The sequence below is a fragment of the Sminthopsis crassicaudata genome, chromosome 3 (assembly GCF_048593235.1).
Source record: "Sminthopsis crassicaudata isolate SCR6 chromosome 3, ASM4859323v1, whole genome shotgun sequence".
NCBI lineage: Eukaryota > Metazoa > Chordata > Mammalia > Dasyuromorphia > Dasyuridae > Sminthopsis > Sminthopsis crassicaudata.
The window spans coordinates 481,833,728-481,851,359 of NC_133619.1; the positions used below are offsets into that span (position 1 = coordinate 481,833,728).

Here is a 17,632-nt window from a genome sequence, read left to right on the forward strand (position 1 = left end):
GAAAGCTAAGCGGTCCCAGGAAAAGATTCAGGATTTTGAAGGACACAATAAAGGATCTGGACTTTAAGTCCTGACTGCATTTGGGATTATTGAACTGAACTGAAACGAAGGCTGCCTCCAGAAACCCACCAAGAAACCTGTTCCCAGAGAAGGATTACAATTTAGAGAACAGAACGTTATCAGTTGAAACTTAAAGACAATGTTCAAGCTATATATTTTTAAAATTATGATTTATATTTTTAAAAAGGTGTTGTAATAGATTTTCCCGCATTATTCCATAGTTTTTGAGGTTTAATTCTTAGTAATAGGCCTGAGGGAAAAGGCTTCCAGAATTTAGATCTGGACATTTAACCATGCACGCCTTCACCACTCCCTTTTAAAAGTCCCGTGGGATTCCTGGTCAACAGTAAGTGAGCTTATTTTTCCTCCGGCCTAAAGGAGGCGCTGTACGGAACTCGGCCCAGCGAAAAGAACGTAGCTGGCTTGCCTCTCTTCTGTTTGGCATTCTCTCCTCCCAACTCATTCTCTCTTTGCCTCAGTCTTGGAAAGTGTTTCTAGGAGACGGGCGCCTGCGGCTGCGTGCATCCGCTAGGTTGGGGGCAGGGCAGGTTGGTGGGCGGAGGCGCGCCGTGCCGGGTGCCGTAACTCCAGTCGCTGTGGCTTGTACGTCTGTCGCTATCGTCGTCGCTTTTCTCTCAGGTTCATGGTGCACCCGTGAGGCAGGCTTTGGGGCCTTCTGTCCGAAGCGGCCTCGGGATGGAGCATATTCGCACGACCAAGGTAGATCGCAGGCGGGACGTAGGGAGTCTCCGACGCCCTGGCTCCGGGAGGAGGGAGCGGATCGGCGGCCGCCCGGGGTCTATGGCTTGAGGGGGCGAGGATCCCCCCCTGACATCTCCTGATTCTGTGACTGAAGTGCCTTACTTGCCTTGGCATTGGGCTTCCGGGGGAACATAGCCGGTCTTGCCAAGGGGGAAGGAGGGAGGCCTTCTGTGTATTCTTCCGCCCTTGAGGCGGGGATAATTTGGGGAATTTTAGGGCTAAGGAAGTTCTCATTTGTAGCTGTCGTCGTCTGGATATTCTTTCCTGTAAAGAAAAGGCAGCAGGCCGTGGGATGGGCAGTCAGTCTGTGCACCTGGAACCGCTTGCCACCTTCTCCATCCTAGGGGGACCCTGGGTGCTTAATAGGCCAGTATGTTAGCTGGTTTTCCTGGCTTTTGTTTCTAAGTTTGACGCAGGGTTCAGAGATGGGGATTGGATTCAAAATCGTACAATAAACTACCAGGAAAAATAAATCTTAACTTCCTGTGTTTTGCTGAAATCATCAATCCAACCCTGCCCATCTAAAAAAATACCATTCATTTAGGGAAGTGGTGGTGATAAACGCTGTTACCTTTATTTTTTCCAGTCACAACTATTTCAGAGCTAGTTTTCGAATCTTTTTTATTTAAAAGAATCATACTTTGTCTTTGTATATAAAATACAGAATTAAATCAACAGTAATAACTACTTTGTACATAACTTATTGCTACTTTCGACTGGATTTCCTATTTTTAAATGAAGTATTTATGTAGTTCGAATTTAAGATTTGAAAGTTTGACTAAGTAAACAACCGAACTATTGAAGTAATCTTTGATTGCTGACAGAATTGAGCCCTAAGAAGTTTGCGTCTTATAAAGAATAACAATAGCTAGCATTTATATAATGAAAGTGCCTAATATTTATTTCATTTAGTCCTTAAGACATCCTTGGCAGTTAGGTACTATTAGTTCTATTTTTACTGATGAGGAAAGGTTAAATGACCTGCTCATTCCGGGTCACAAATAATAATTAATTTCGTATATTGGCACACAATAGGTGTACATATAATTTGATACAGAATATATGCACAGTAAATACAGGAAAATTTCCAGGAGGAGGGAGTGGGAGAGGAATAGAGCGGATAGGATTGGAAAAGACCATGTATAGGAGGAATGACACTTTAGTTCAGTCTTCGCGAGGTTCCCAGCCTCATGGAATGAGGATGACTACATCTCCGGTTTTTTATGGTCCGAGTACCTTTTGCATGAGTTGGATTGAATGACCCTGGATGTTACTTCCAACTCAAATTCTGTGATTTTGTAATCATTTTACTAGTCAAATTTATTTTCCAAATAAATAAAAATGATTATTAAGAGACTTGATCCAGTAACATATATAGGAAATGAATTCTAATGGACCCCCAGAATGGATGTGGTTAGACTATGCCCCTTCCTCCTAGTGTTGTTGACTGGGCAATCGGCATGGTTTCATTAGTTGTAGCTTGGTTTGCTTATTCGGCAACAAAGCTTAATAATTGTTTTAAAAACTTTCTATCTCTCAAATTTCCTGGCATACCTATACACTTTTACTGTCAGTTTGTTATTTATTGATGCTACTTATATGTACATTTAAAGTGAATTATTTTATAAAAGGACTAATCATAAGAGGCTTTTAAATATTTATGTTTAAGAATAAATACACTAACTTATTCCAAGTTTAGTTTCTGGTATCTATGAAAGATCATAAATTTGTAAATGCCTGATTGGATCTCTGAAAGAGCACTGCTAAACTAGAGACAATTGCTTTTCAGAGCCTTCTTTGTTTACTGAGTTCTAATTTAGCCCTAATGAGGTAATCCTACCAAGAAACAATGAGAAATACACAAAGACAATTCATTATACAAACTTTTTTTCCTCTGACACACTGATCATTCCATACTATTTCAAATTAAACTGTGATGTCTTTGTAGAGTTTAATAGAAGAAATAAAGGATGGTATGATGGAAGAGAGTAAGAGCCACAAAGTCCCTTTCAGTTATAATCATATAATTCTAAATTCCTTGTGAAATAACACTTCCTAGGATTCATTTAGAATTTTCTCTTTCTCTTGGAAATCTGAGCCTTCAATTAGAGATACATATTCTAAAAGCGTAACTAAAGGTAATAAAACAATTTCATTTTTGTGTATAGTTGTTTAGTTATAAATGATAGTAGAGCTATGGGCTTTGAATCTGATAAAAATAGTCCATGTTTTTTTCCTTTAGAGAAACAGGTCTGTTGATTTCTTTGGGTCATTATGATCATATTTCTGTAAACACTTTGCAAATTTGAAGTACTAAAATAATACCAGATTTAGCTAGAATCTGCAGGTCTTCTCCCCCAAAAGTGAATTTTTAAAATTGAAGCTTATTCTTTCAAGTTCGAAACTTTAAAAAAAATTGATTCTTTTATGCATAGAAATCTTTCAGAAATCTGTTGTGCTTTTAATTGCTTTCTTAAAAAAATATGCTTCTTAGAACGGATCTTTAATTTTTATGCCATGCAAGTATTATATAATACTGCCTTAAGGGGCTGTTGACCTATTGTTCCTATACTAAAATAGACCTGCACAATAAAAAATACCCCTTGAATTACTGTCTGTTTTTATAGTTCTGACTCCTCTTTTATTTAGTCTTTTCTCATACTTTTAGTTATGTTTCTTTCAGTCAGCCAGTACTTCATTTCCTCCTCCAACTTTCTAATTTTTTGCCTCCCATTTCCTTACTATATGTCATAAGATGAAGGTGGAATATAAAATTTTTTTTTTGGTAAAAAATGAAATAAAATTTATTTTAAAAACCTATCAGAGATCGAGAACATAGCTTTTAAAAATCTTAGCTGTGAAGTTGTTTTTCTTAGCTGAGACAGGATCAAAAAAAATAAAGATGAAATATAGATATTCTTAAAATAGTTTTTCATTTTAACAGTACAAAACCCTTTTTTACATATACATGCTATTGAAAGTTGAGTTCTAAGCTATTTATTTTGATACTTGATTTTCATGGCTGTCATAGCTGAAAAAGATACCTGATAAAGATACACAAATGAAAGTGGAAATAATCTTATCATTATTGGTGCTTACTGAATCCTGATAACTCATTTTTTCAATTCTGTCCACTACTTAGTGGATTTTTATTGAAATCTTGCTAGTAAGTGTTCATCCCTGATGTTAACCAATTATTGCAGATCAATCAAAAGGTGTTACATTTTTATATTTTTGAAGAATGAATTTGAAACCCACTGAAAACTGTTCTTTTGGGAGATTTTTATAAAGATAAGAGTATTCTTTCCCCAGATTTTTCAGGCGTAAAGATGTGAGGTCTTTTAGGTGACATAATTTCACTAACAAAAGCTTAGTTTTTAAATGGCTTACTAATTAAGGTATGTCAAAGAAAATACATATTTTAGGATAGGATTCATCATTAATGGCAATGGATCCAAGTATATTTCAATGAATATAGAATATTATATGTTATATTTGTAATGATATGGAAAATTTTTGGCTGACTTACTGTCAGATCTGATTAGATTGTTAGTGTGTTTATATTGTAATGTGACTGATGAAGAGGTTGTGTTAGTAGATAAGTGTCATTGCCATCATTTTTTCTTATTTGTTATGCTTCTAGTACTACTATTTTCAATATAGTTTCTTTGCAAAAGTCTTTCTAAGCCACTTATCCAATTTATGAGGATTAATTTAATTAAATTTAATTAGATAACATATATAAATTCATCCAATTGGACTGCAGTACATCTCAGTACACTGAAAACAAACAAGGTGCTAATGTCAACTCTTCTGCACTGTAGAATTTACATTTGGCATAAGATACATGACCAGCTGATCTAAGGAGCAAGGGCACTGCATGTTAATTATTAGGAAAGCTTTATTTTTTTATATACAAGATAAATATAAATAGTCTAGTAATTTCTTTTTATATCCTGGTGGACAGTTTTACTCAGCCATTGGACTTACATATACCTTATTTTGGAAATCATTGTAATAGCTTAAAAAAAAAAAAAAAAGCATGTCCATAAAAGTAATGATTAAGAGCTTTTTGCTCAGGACACTGAATTATAGATAAGAGTTTCATTCCTATCATAACTATTAACTGATAGCATGAATTTGATACATTTTTGCTGAGGTGTTGTCACTTAAATTATAAAAGCCTTTTTATTTCTCTGTGTCTGATTCATTACTTACTGGTAAGTTAAATATGGATACATAACACTGTAGAGAGAGCACTGGCTCTGTATTGAAGAGATTTGAGTTTTAGTTCTGGTTCTTTTTAATAGCTTTGTGAATTTGGAACAAGTTAACCTCTGTAAGCCTCAGTTTCTTAATCTGTGAAATGGAAATAGCACCACTTACTCTACCTTCTTTTCAGGGTTGCCATACAGAACAAATGAGAAAAACATATTAAAAAGCGTCTTGTGCCTTTTAAATAATCTTAAATGGAATTATTTTAAAATACCTTCCCAATAGTTTTGCAGCTTAATTAATAAGGAGGTCTAAAGGAAGGAGACAATAAAACTAAAGGCCTAGGGAAGTATTGCCTTTTAATAGATTTTTTGAGAAATCTTATTTAATATTTTATTTTTTCCCAATTATGTCTAAAAACAATTTAAACTTTTTTTTTTTAAATTTTGCATTCCAAATTCTCTCCCTCCCTTATTGAGAAGGCAAGTAATTTGACATAGGTTATACATGTATAGTCATGCAAAACATTTCCATGTAAGTCATTCTGTGAAAGAAAACCCAGATCAAAAAGAAAAAACAACAACAACAACAACAACAAAGTAGAGAAAAAATACCTTTGTTCTACATTTAGGCCCTACCAGTTCTTTCTCTAGAGATGGACAGAATCTTTCATAAGTTCTAGAGAATTGTCTTGAATCATTGTATTTCTGAGAATAGCTAAATTATTCATAGTATATCAATATACAGGTATTATTATTGTGTACAATATTTTCTTGGTTTTGCTTATTTCACTTTTCATCAGTTCATGTGTCTTAAAGAGTTGTTTGTCCTTCTTTCTCAAAGAAAGAAATCTAGCTGGTAAACTCTGCAGTCTAGGATTGTTAAGATCAAAATTAGGTGATATATGTAAAGTGTTTTGCCAACCCTGAAGTGCTGTCTAAATTTCGATTATAATTGTTATTTGTTCAGATTATTTCCTGTGACTGGAATTACCTCTCTCTTATTCTTTGTTGAAATTTCTATCCATCTCAATTGAACTCAAATGTAATTTCTTTCAGGAAGCTTTCCTCTGCTCCCTAATTGATAAAGAGTTTACCTCTCAGATTACACAAAGCACTTTTTTTGGTAACTGTAATATATTTATTATGCAACATTGTATATTAAAGCTGTTGATTTTTATATTTCTACTACAAAGTCCAGGAGATAGGAACTGGGTGTTATGTGAATTGTGTATATCTCCCAATTCCCAGCAGAATCATTTAATGTTCGTGTGTGTTTGTATTACAATTTATCTTTATTTATCTTACCTTCATTGCTATACCGCTAGAAAGAGTGGTCTGAACTTGGTGCTTCTAATTCCTTACTATTAACCCTAATTACCTGTTTCTATTTATTGCAGGCACCTTTAGTTCCTGAATTATCTGGCTTCAAAACCTTGGAATAATTTTTGATTTCTCCTTCTTCTTCTTCTACTAAATTTAACCACTTGCTAAGTTTTGTTGATTCTATTTGTACATAATCTCTCCATCCTACCCTCTCTTCTCCACTTATACTGCCACTATAATTCAAGCCTCCATCTTTTCTTGTAGGGACTATTATAATAGCCTCCTAAAAAGTTTCTTTCCCTAGCTCCATCCTTTCCTGTTTTTGTTTACACAGTTGTGAAAACAATCGTTCCAATGTGTAAGACATGCCATTCTCTTGCTCAAACACCTTCATTAGTTATTTATTAATTGATTATAGGACAAATTCTAAACGACTTAGCCAGACACTTAAGAACTCAGAGATCTAGTTTTAAACTTTTCTTCCCAACTTTATTTTAATCTCTTTATATGTCAGTTGAACTGTACTAATTAATCCTGTATCAGCTTGTATTTTGCATCCTATATGCCTGTAATCCACACACCTTAGTCTTGTTGTTGAAATTTTTTTTCTTGCTTTAGGGCCCAGATCAGCTTCTTCTTCCTGAAAGTACTTTTTCCTCTTTTTTTTTGGTAACATTTTGTCCATGTTTATTCTTTGTCCCAACACATTTTAATACATTGTGTCCCCAAAGTCTTACTGTAGTTTTAAGTGTTAATTGCTTAATGCAAACTATTGTAGACACTTTGTATTTTATCAAATTTATCTATGACATTTTTCCTATGGAGATGAGGATTCTTGTCATTTAAAAAAATTCTTTTTTAAACATTGTGTTGTGTCATTCTTATAATGAATAAATGCTTGTTAAATTGAATAATGGAGAGTGTACAATTCTTGGAATTAAAATCATATTTTGTTTCCTTTTAGGTTGAACAGGTGAAATTACTTGACCGGTTCAGCACAAACAACAAGTCATTAACAGGAACACTCTACCTTACAGCAACACATCTATTATTTATAGATTCTCTTCAGAAAGAAACTTGGGTAAGGATTCTGGATTCTTATTGTTTAGCTGAGTAATAACAGCCATTTTGCCCTTTGATTGTAGCTTGGAAAATTTTAATGATTGAAGTTTTCCTTAAAACAACCACAAAAATAATAACAACAAAAACCTTTTGTGTTTACAATAAAAAGTATAGTGAACTACTTCTAGCTTATTTCCTGACAAACATAGGTCTTCTTGCAGCAGGAATTTTTATGTATGAATATGGAAGCAGTGTTTTATAAAACTATGATCCCTACTGTTTTGATCAGATTTCATTAAGGTGAACTTTTTTTTTTTTTGTCATTTTGTTGTAATTTTAGTAGGCATTATGCAAATAAGAGAAAATGAGAATTGATAAATTGAGGAAAACTTAACATTGTAAACTAGTAATTTAATTTTAACTGATATCAGTTTGCTATCTGATCTCCAACAAATCAAAATCTCCATGAGTTTTAGTTTCTTCGATGCTGACTGCTTTATAGGATTATTGTGAGAACCAAATAAGATAATTTGTGAGAAAGTATTTTACTATATTGATAGAAGGTATTACTAGAAAAAAAATCATATTTTTTAATTCTATAAAACTAAAAGCAGTATCAGAGGTCAAACATTTCTCTTTTTTTAAAGTAGATAGTTGGTAAAGCTTATCCTTATGGTATACTGTCTTGTCTCAGTCTTTTAAAATTGGTTCTGCTATGCTAAAACCAGGTTTGATGTGAATTCAGCATCATAATTGTCCCAGATTTATTTTGATCTAAATAGATAGTGGTATTTTAATCCTCTTTTAAAAAATATTTTGAAATATTTTTATTTTCCCCAGTTACATGTAGAACAATTTTTTTTTACATTTCTTTTTAAAACTTTTGAGTTCTAGGTTCTCTCCCTTCCTCTCCACCCCCTCATTAAGAAAGCATATATAAAATTATGCAAGACATTTCCATAAGTCTTATTGTGAAAGAAAACATATGTCTCCCCCTCAAAAAAAACCTAAAGTAAAAAAAAAAAAAGAGTAAAGCAATGCCTTATTAATAATAATCAAAAATAATAGTCACAAAATTACCTTTAAAGAGTGAAAGTCCCAAATATAGATCTGTATGAATAAATTTGGTCTTCTAAAATTCCTATTAAAAAATGAGCTGAGTGGGAGTAAGAATATGTCTAATACATATTTGTTTCTTTTATCTTTTGTTTGTAAAGCATTTTTCTAGTGTGCTTTAATTTACACTTAATAGCATTTGTTTATACAGACATTTATTAAGGACACATTGTATACAGAGCAGCATGCTTGTCTCTGGAGGAGATGAAAAGGTTAAGTTAAACAACATGTAGTTAATTGAATACTTAGTACTTAGGTACTTTTTGTTTTTTAAACTGATCAGCTCTAGTTTTTTAGGATGAGCTGGGAGCAGTTTTGTATGCCTATATTGTTTTCTGATTCTATTTCCTTCCCTTCCTCTCTGCCATAAGTCATAGGGGCCATGATATTACTTCATTTATTTTATCCTAATAGGAAGAGATAATATATAAACACCAATAACTGACATTCCTGATAGTACATACTAATAAGCACATTAGAGAAGTACAAAACAAAGTTCTACATGAGGACAAACCACGGGCATTTGAGTGATTAAAATATTACTTTTTTTGGTTTTGAATTCTGCTATATTGTATTTTTTTGTCCTTTTAAGATAACATTTGGTACAAAACTAATTTATGTGTGACCATAAAGATAAATTGCTTGCATCTTTTCACATTAGTGATCTGAATGTTTCTTGTATACTATATAGATATTGCATCATCACATTGCTGCAGTAGAGAAACTTGCTTTGACCACTTCTGGATGTCCCCTTGTGATTCAGTGTAAGAACTTCAGAATAGTACATTTTGTTGTTCCAAGAGAAAGAGATTGCCATGATATTTATAACTCTTTGCTACAACTTTCAAGACAAGGTATGATTTCTACTTAGATCCAAGAGATCTTTAAATCACTTTTAGAATAGAGTATTTAATATCTTGATATTTATTATTAGTTTGACTTTATGAGTAACATACAATATAGATTCCTGAATAATTTATTTTAGAATCATATTTACTTGGGGACAGTCAGATAAATGCTAATCTGAATTGTTAGAATAAAGCCCAGAGAGATGATCTGAATAATTTAAGATATTGAGGAATAGCACTTTTTAAATACTTCATTTAAATACTTTGGGACGATATAGGGAACTAGTAGAGCAATAACAGATTTTAAATGGGTATTATATGACATGGGTGAATATTATCATGTTTGGCATTAGAGGACATGAAATAACTTAAGACAGGGTAGTTTAGTTAGCATGCTTTTTGGACAGTTTCTCATAGCAACAAGAATAGATTGTCTTGGCTATGTATGCATGTGTGGGGGTGATGGAGGGAGTGAGGGAATGGTTATTTGAAATGTGAACATAGAGAAATACTATACGTAATATGCTTAACAGAGAAAGGGTATCCTAGAGTCTATAGTAATATGGAGCATAGGGAGTGACTTTTAATCATTGCTTTAGCTTTGGGAATCTGAATGACTCTATTCTAAATGGCCTGAGAGCTAAAATTGAATATTTAGTATTTAGGTATCTTTGTTTTTTAAACTGACCAGCTCTAACTTTTTAGGATGAGCTGGGAGCAGTTGTATATGCCTGTATTCTTCTCTGATTCTATTTCCTTTATTTTCCTTTCTGCCGTAAGTCATTGGACTCATGACATCACCTCACTTAAATCTGGTTCTGGTACCACTGAATGGCTGCTGACTGGATAGCTAGACACTTTTGAGTTTCCTGTAATTTTTGCCTTCTTAGTTTTTGAGCCCCTAAATCATCCTACTTCTTTTAGAATTTATGCATTCTTGACTACTTTTTTTTTTTTTTTTTAATTACAGTACTACTATTGCAAGAATATATTTTACCTCATTTGGGAGAGATGGTAGATGAATAATAGATAGGTGGCTGCTAGTGTTCTTAATTGCTTAAAATAAGTTGTTTTTTTTTAATTCTAAGAAAAGTTTTAGTAGAGAAATTAAATTTATGGTATACTAAGTTATTCAAGTGTCTGAAGTTTTTTAGTTTACTAAATTTCATCCTGGATTATTAGATGATATTTTAAAACAATTTATAAATTGCTGTATATATAAGCGTATTTGCATCTAAAAAACTTTAGAATAAGGTTGTGTTTAAATGTTTTCAAGCAATGGACATCTCTTTGGAAATGTTTTTATCATAGAAACCTTCTCAAAACTACCTTACTTATGTTAAAATTTAGTTATTTTTCTGAAGATTCTTCTATTAAAATTTACTTTTTTTTTTTTTTCAATAGCAAAATATGAAGACCTCTATGCATTTTCTTATAATCCCAAGCAAAATGAGTCTGAACAGGTCCAAGGTTGGCAACTCATTGACTTGGCTGAGGAATATAGAAGAATGGAAGTTCCCAATTTAAACTGGAAGTTATCTGATGCAAATCGAGACTACAAGGTAAATCTAGATTTGACACTTTTCCTGAGAGATTCCAAAGTCACTTGTGTTTGGGGAGAAGGGCAGCAATTAGGGAGGGAGAAGGGAAAAGATCAGAGAATGGTATAATATTTGTTTTATATTATATAGCCATTTGCTATGTAAAATTATTTCAACCAGTCACATTTTGCAGTGTTATTTAGTATAACTAAAATCCATGGTAAAGTCAAGACGTCCTGCTGTAAAGTTTTTTTTATAACCTAATATTATTGTGGGATTAACTAACACTTCATCCAGTATCTTTTGTGTTTAAAATTAAAATATTTTTATTGGTAGTACCTAGGGGGCCTCCCTCCAAAATTAGTTTACCATTTGGCTACAGAAAAGGAGAAAAGTATTTTATAATTTTGACATCATAGTAATGAGATGGGTCATTTTATTTGTTTGGAAATTTTTTATCTTTCTATATGTTAACTTTATTTACATTTTTGTAGTTATATGACTTGGTTTTTTGGGCTCTCTTTTTTCCCAACAGAAATGTTCCCTTGTCTCTCTGAATTTTTCATATTTATCTTTTATTCAGCCTTCCCTTAATTGTGGGGGACATATTTTGTTTGGGTACACATAATGCTGAGAACATTTTTATATAGATGAATCTTTTCTTGGACTATAGTTCCAACAGTGTTAATAGTCTCTGGACTAAGGGGAATGGACAATTTAGTAACTTCTTACATAATACTAAATTGTCCTTCAGAAGAATTGAACCAATTTATACTCTGCTGGCAATAAATTAATGTACATTTATCTTTCTACAGCTTCTCCTAATGTTGTTAATTTAATTTTATTTTTTAAAAATTTGTTTGTTTTTGTTTTTTGCTGAGGCAGTTGGGGTTAAGTGACTTGCCCAAGGTCACACAGCTAGGAAGTGTTAAGTGTCGGAGGCCAAATTTGAACTCAAGTCCTCCTGGCTTCAGGGCTAGTGCTTTATCCACTGTACCACCTAGCTGCTCCTAAAGTTTTTTATTTTTTTAGGAACTTCAGTGATTTGATAAATATGCCTTGAGGGGTATTTTGATATATTTTTTTCCTAATTGCTGGGATTTTGGGACATTCTGGTGGATATCAGATAACTTTTAAAAGTAGAAATCCACATATAGAGTTTTCTTTTGGCAACTTTTATGTTGATTATTTTTTAGAATAAGAGTCAAATGTTTAAATTTATTTGTTCTATTACAGATTTGTGAAACCTATCCCAGAGACCTTTATGTTCCCCGAGCAGCAAATAAACCAATAATTGTTGGTAGTTCCAAGTTCCGGAGCAAAGGAAGATTCCCAGTATTGTCATATTATCATCAAGATAAACAGGTACAAACTTGCATTATGAGTCTGTGTTCAAATTTCATTGATCCAAAGTAACAGAAACTAGGTGTAAAAACTTCTAATGCTTTTACTGAGAGAAACCAGGTTTCATTTTCTTTATTAAATTTTTAAAACTTTTAAGTAAAACAAAGCAGACATCCAGTAATTTGTAGTGGCTAAAATCATAAATTTAGAACTGGGAATTACCTCAAAGGTCATATAGTTTAATCCCTTTTTTTTTTTGCAGGCGAGGAAATTTAGATTTCCAGAGAAGGTTTGAGGTTCACCCCTTTAGTGAGCTTCTGAGAGGACATGTACAAATGCTGTCCAGGTTGGATAAATCTCTCTGGGTTTTGATCTTGAATTATTTCCAAATCAATAATTTCATATATCATTTTTGAAGTTAGTAGATTTTGAAATATTCGTATGCTTTTACAATACCAGTGCCTATTGGATATTTCTAACAATGTCCCAGGGACATTTCATCAGAACTCAATTACCATTCCTCTCATACTTTTATGTCTCTTTCAAACTTTTCTATTTCTGCCAGTCACTCCATCCACAAGTGTTTATTAGGCACTTATTATGTGTCAGGCACTGTGACAAATACTGTGGCTATAAGTACAAAGAATGAAACAATTTTTACTCCTTAAGGAGCTTATGTTGTAATATGGGAAATAATAGGTACTAATAAAAATATATACACCATAAATATAAAGTTAATTATAAACAAAGTAGTTAAAGGCAAGGCAGTTTTGGAAAGGGCATTAGCTGTTGTTTTACACTTACATGTAAAAAACAAAAAATTTAATATTCATTTTTAAAAATTTTGTGTTCCAAATTCTTTACTACCCCTTCTCCTTCCTTAGTAAGCAATTTGATTTTGTTATACATGTGTAATTATGCAAAACATTAAAGTTTGACTAAGTTTGAGAAATGAGGGCTTTGTCAGAGACACTTGCTATAAAAATTGTTTCCCAGCTTTTTATTTTTATTCTAATCTTGGTTGCATTGGGTTTTGTTTTTGCAAAACCTTTTTAATTTAAGGTAATCAAAATTATCCATTTCACTAGTAATGCTATCTCTTGTTTATTATAAATTCTTCCCTTCATAGATCTGAGGTAAACTATTCCTTTCTCCCCTAATTTGCTTATGGTATCTCCTTTTAAGTCTAAACCAGGTACCCATTTTGAGTTTATCTTGGTGTGTGGTGTGAGATGTTGGTCTGTACCTAGTTTCTATTATACTGTCTTCTAGTTTTCCTAGATGTTTTTGTCAACTAGTGCGTTCTTATCTGAAAAACTTGGGTCTTTAGGTTTATTAAACACTAGATTACTATGGTTCTTTGCTACTGTCTTCTGTACTTAATTTATTCCATTGATCTGCCACTCTATTTCTTATTCAGTACCAGATTGTTTTGATAATTATCACTTTATAGTACAGTTTTAAATCCAGTATGAGTAGGCCGCCTAAATTCACTTTTTTTGAAATCGCTTTCCTTGATATTCTTGACTTTGTTTTTCCAGATTAATTTTGTCATTTTTTTTTTAGCTCTGTAAAATAATATTTTAGTAGTTTGGTATGGCACTAAATAATTTTGTTGATTTAGGTAGAATTATTATTTTTATGATATTGGTTTGGCCTACCTATTTGCAGTTAATATTTCTCCAATTATTTAGAGCTGTCTTTATTTGAATAGAAGATGCTTTGTGATTGTGTTCATATAATTACTCTATGTAATATTGGCAGGTAGGTTCCCAAATATTTTATGTTGTCTATAGTTATTTTAACTAGATTTTATATTTTTTCTCTTTCTGTTTCTTGTTTATTCCCATAAAAATTATATGTTATGACACCTGGTTTTAGGTAGATACTTCCAAATAATATTAAGGGAAAATCTGCTTACTCCTCTTCTTTCTTGTATTTGTAACAGGAATAGGGTATTGCATCTTGTCAGTAACTTTTTATATACCTGTTAATAATGTAATTTTAGATGTTATTAATATGGTTGTTTATATTGATAGTTGCCTATTATACAACTAATCCTTTACTCCTTATACAAATCCAGTAGGTTTATAAAAAGCATATAATCTTTGTGATATGTTGATATATTTTATATACAATTTTTACATTGATATTCACTAAAGATATTAGTCAATACATACAACAGATTCTTAATAAATGTATGTTGGTTAATTAACTGTTTATCCATCCTTGAAATGGCAGACTTCACTTAGAGACTAATCAGAAGAACAGTGACACTAGATCGCATTTATATAGCACTTGTAATGGTAATGGTATTTTATGTATATTATCTTATTTGATTAGGTGTTATAAACTGGAATTAACTTCAGTAGGAGAAAGGGTCATTAGATTTGGGTACACTTTATTTTTATGTAGTCTTCACACCTATAATAATCTTACAGAAAATAGAGAAGTAATATTTTGGGCACCTAAAAAAATGACTAGAAAAGCCAAAATATTGGAAATTATCTCTGAGACAGTGTCTTAAAACTAATGTCCTTCAATTGGTATTATAAATTCATTTTAGAGTTAAGTAAATATTTTTTCTTTTTCCTTTTCAGCATTTCTAAAACATATTTTAGTGATAGTTAAATAATTTATATTTTCCCTCCTCCCTCCCTCTTAAAAAAAAATAGGCTGCCATTTGCAGATGCAGTCAACCTCTCTCAGGTTTCAGTGCCAGATGTCTGGAGGATGAACAAATGTTGCAAGCCATCAGTAAAGCCAACCCAAGCAATCGGTATATGTATGTCATGGACACCAGACCTAAAGTATGTTTCTCTAATAGTGTGGAGTAGTATTTAAATAAAATATTCCTAACAGCTACAATATGATTGTAATGTGTGGTGACAGTAAAGCTTTTATAAAGTAGTTTAATCTTCCTTGAATGTGATTTGATGCTTTTGGCCTTGTTTCTAGTTTTTAATCCTGTATTTGGCATGTGAGTGAATGTTAGCTGTAAAAGGACAGAACTACATAGTTATCACATGTAGGGGGCATTTCCTTTTCTGTTATTTTAAAGATGTGTTTTCCTGAAAATGGGAAAAACATTTTTAAACTGCCCAAAGTGGGAATATATTTAAAGCCATTTCCTTTACTTCATATATTTGTGATGTGGAGAATTATGCTAAACCTAGAAAGGAGCCTTATTAAATTCAAAATTGACTATAATCCTCAAAGTTGCTTAAGTTTCATGTTACAGATAAAAATATAAGTACTTGGGGGAGGGGGTTAAAATATAAATAGACCAGTCTTGAGATAGCTTTTTTGTGGAGATAAAAAACATAATACAGCATAATATTTAAGGAATATCATTTAGATAATATGTTAATTGGGATCTGTGTCATAGTTATAAGTAAGGTTGATTACAATGAGCAAAGATAATTTGTTTTCTTCTTTGGGGGATTCTCTGTGAAATAAAATTGTCATTAAGTACTCTTAATTAAATTTCTAAGAGTTTTCAGTACTTCCAATTCTTTCTTAAGTATCTCCCTAGAGAGTCTAAATTTAGAGTTACTAAACCATGACTTTATATAGTGGGGAAAAATAACATAATAATAATATAATAATAATATGAAAGCCATTTTTCTATTTGTTTAAAAAATTGTTAAATGTACTTTATATTTGCATACTATATTACGTATTACATAAATTACATTTATTCAACATAAAATTAGAGTTTCTTTAAATGAGGCTAAGCTAAAATTATGTCAAAAGTGTCACTGTAGTGCACTATCTGGTTATTTGGATTAATTGATAATTCTTATAAAATAATAAAGTAAGCACATATCATTGCCTAAGAAATTTTAAAACTACTGTTTATCTTATTTTTAAAGATGTCATAGAATAGGGCATGTAATTCTAGCTTTTTATTTGCTTGAAATTCAAAACATACTTTAGAATTAAATCTTTTGGGGGTAGGACAAGTGATTAGGCATCTTTTTTCTTTTACCTTTGATATCAAGCAATATACTTCTTTTTATTATTATTATACCTTTTTATTGACAGAATATATGCATGGGTAATTTTTTACAACATTATCCCTTGTACTCACTTCTGTTCTCACTTTTCTCTTCCCTCCCTCCACCCCCTCTCCTAGATGGCAGGCAGTCTTATACATGTTAAACATGTTAAAATATATCCTAGATAGAATATATGTGTGCAGATCTGTACAGTTCTCTTGTTGCACAAGAAGAATTGGATTCAGAAGGTAAAAATAACCTGGGAAGAAAAACAAAAATGCAAACAGTTCACACGCATTTCCCAGTGTTCCTTCTCTGGGTGTGGCTGATTTTGTCCATCATTGATCAGTTGGAACTGAATTAGATCTTCAAAGATATCCACTTCCATCAGAATACATCCTCATACAGTATTGTTGTTAAAGTGTATAATGATCTCCTGGTTCAAGCAATATACTTCTTTTGGAGCTCTAGAGAGAATAGTAATCTCATATCCTCTTTCAAATTATATTTCTGCTCTGACCCGTTTTCTTTCATAGGGGCTAATAATGATCATTACAGTATATTAGTATTGCAGAATATCAGTCCAGCATAGTACCACAAGATAAGAACAATTTCTGAACAATACACGATTATCATCTTTAGAATATTTTGGTGTATGTGTATGTAACTTGTGAACCTTTGAAAACTTGATTATTTCTAATGTTCTTAGTGTGTTTCATAGAAATTTTGAAGAGTTATTATTTGATTTGTTGGGTTCCAGTAATTCTGTTTTCCATGTTTGTATGCTTAGTTGATGTAGCAATTTAATAATTGTGATTGTGATAAGTAAAATTTGATATGTAAAAATTATGTATTGTACAAATTTTCTTGATAATCTAATATAAGCAGTGATTTTTTTTTTGTGTTAGGTAGTAATTTTCACAAAATCAGAAATTTTATATATTTTTTTCTTAATTGTAGCTCAACTGATTGATATAGATTGGCCTAAAATACAGGCATTTATGTAATATGATTAAGTTATATTTTTATTAGTATGAAAAAATTTAAGTTTAATTTCTATGTAAAATGGATTTTGCTAATGACATACATTTATACTTTAACTGTATTGCCATATAGTACAAAGCACATTTTGGAAGATGGAGCTATTTAGATGTCTTCCATTTTAGTAGTGTAAATTGGAGAAATTTCCTAATTAATGAAATAGTGAACTTTACTTAGAGAAAAGTGTGCATAAAAGATTTAGGAAAACAGATGGAGAATTATTTTAGGAAACACTGAGCCAGAGTAATGAAAATATTATACAAAAAAAATTCTCTTTTGGCTGATTTAAAGGGTTAAATTTTGATATATAGGCTCAG

The 17,632-nt window shown here is 31.9% G+C and overlaps 1 protein-coding gene across 2 annotated transcripts in view; it reads left to right on the forward strand.

Annotated features, from left to right (window-relative positions):
- Positions 1–492: 492 nt before the first annotated feature.
- MTMR6 (myotubularin related protein 6) overlaps positions 493–17,632 on the forward strand; it is a 39,764-nt gene continuing 22,624 nt past the window's right edge. Inside the window, exons 1-6 of one of the 2 annotated variants that reach the window (XM_074303636.1) lie at positions 493–780; positions 7,327–7,443; positions 9,232–9,394; positions 10,793–10,950; positions 12,166–12,294; positions 14,949–15,083. In XM_074303636.1, the coding sequence (XP_074159737.1) occupies positions 757–780; positions 7,327–7,443; positions 9,232–9,394; positions 10,793–10,950; positions 12,166–12,294; positions 14,949–15,083 (726 nt within the window). In that variant the 5' untranslated portion in view covers positions 493–756. The remainder of the gene's footprint in view (positions 781–7,326; positions 7,444–9,231; positions 9,395–10,792; positions 10,951–12,165; positions 12,295–14,948; positions 15,084–17,632) is intronic. The other variant, XM_074303637.1, reaches the window with a different exon arrangement.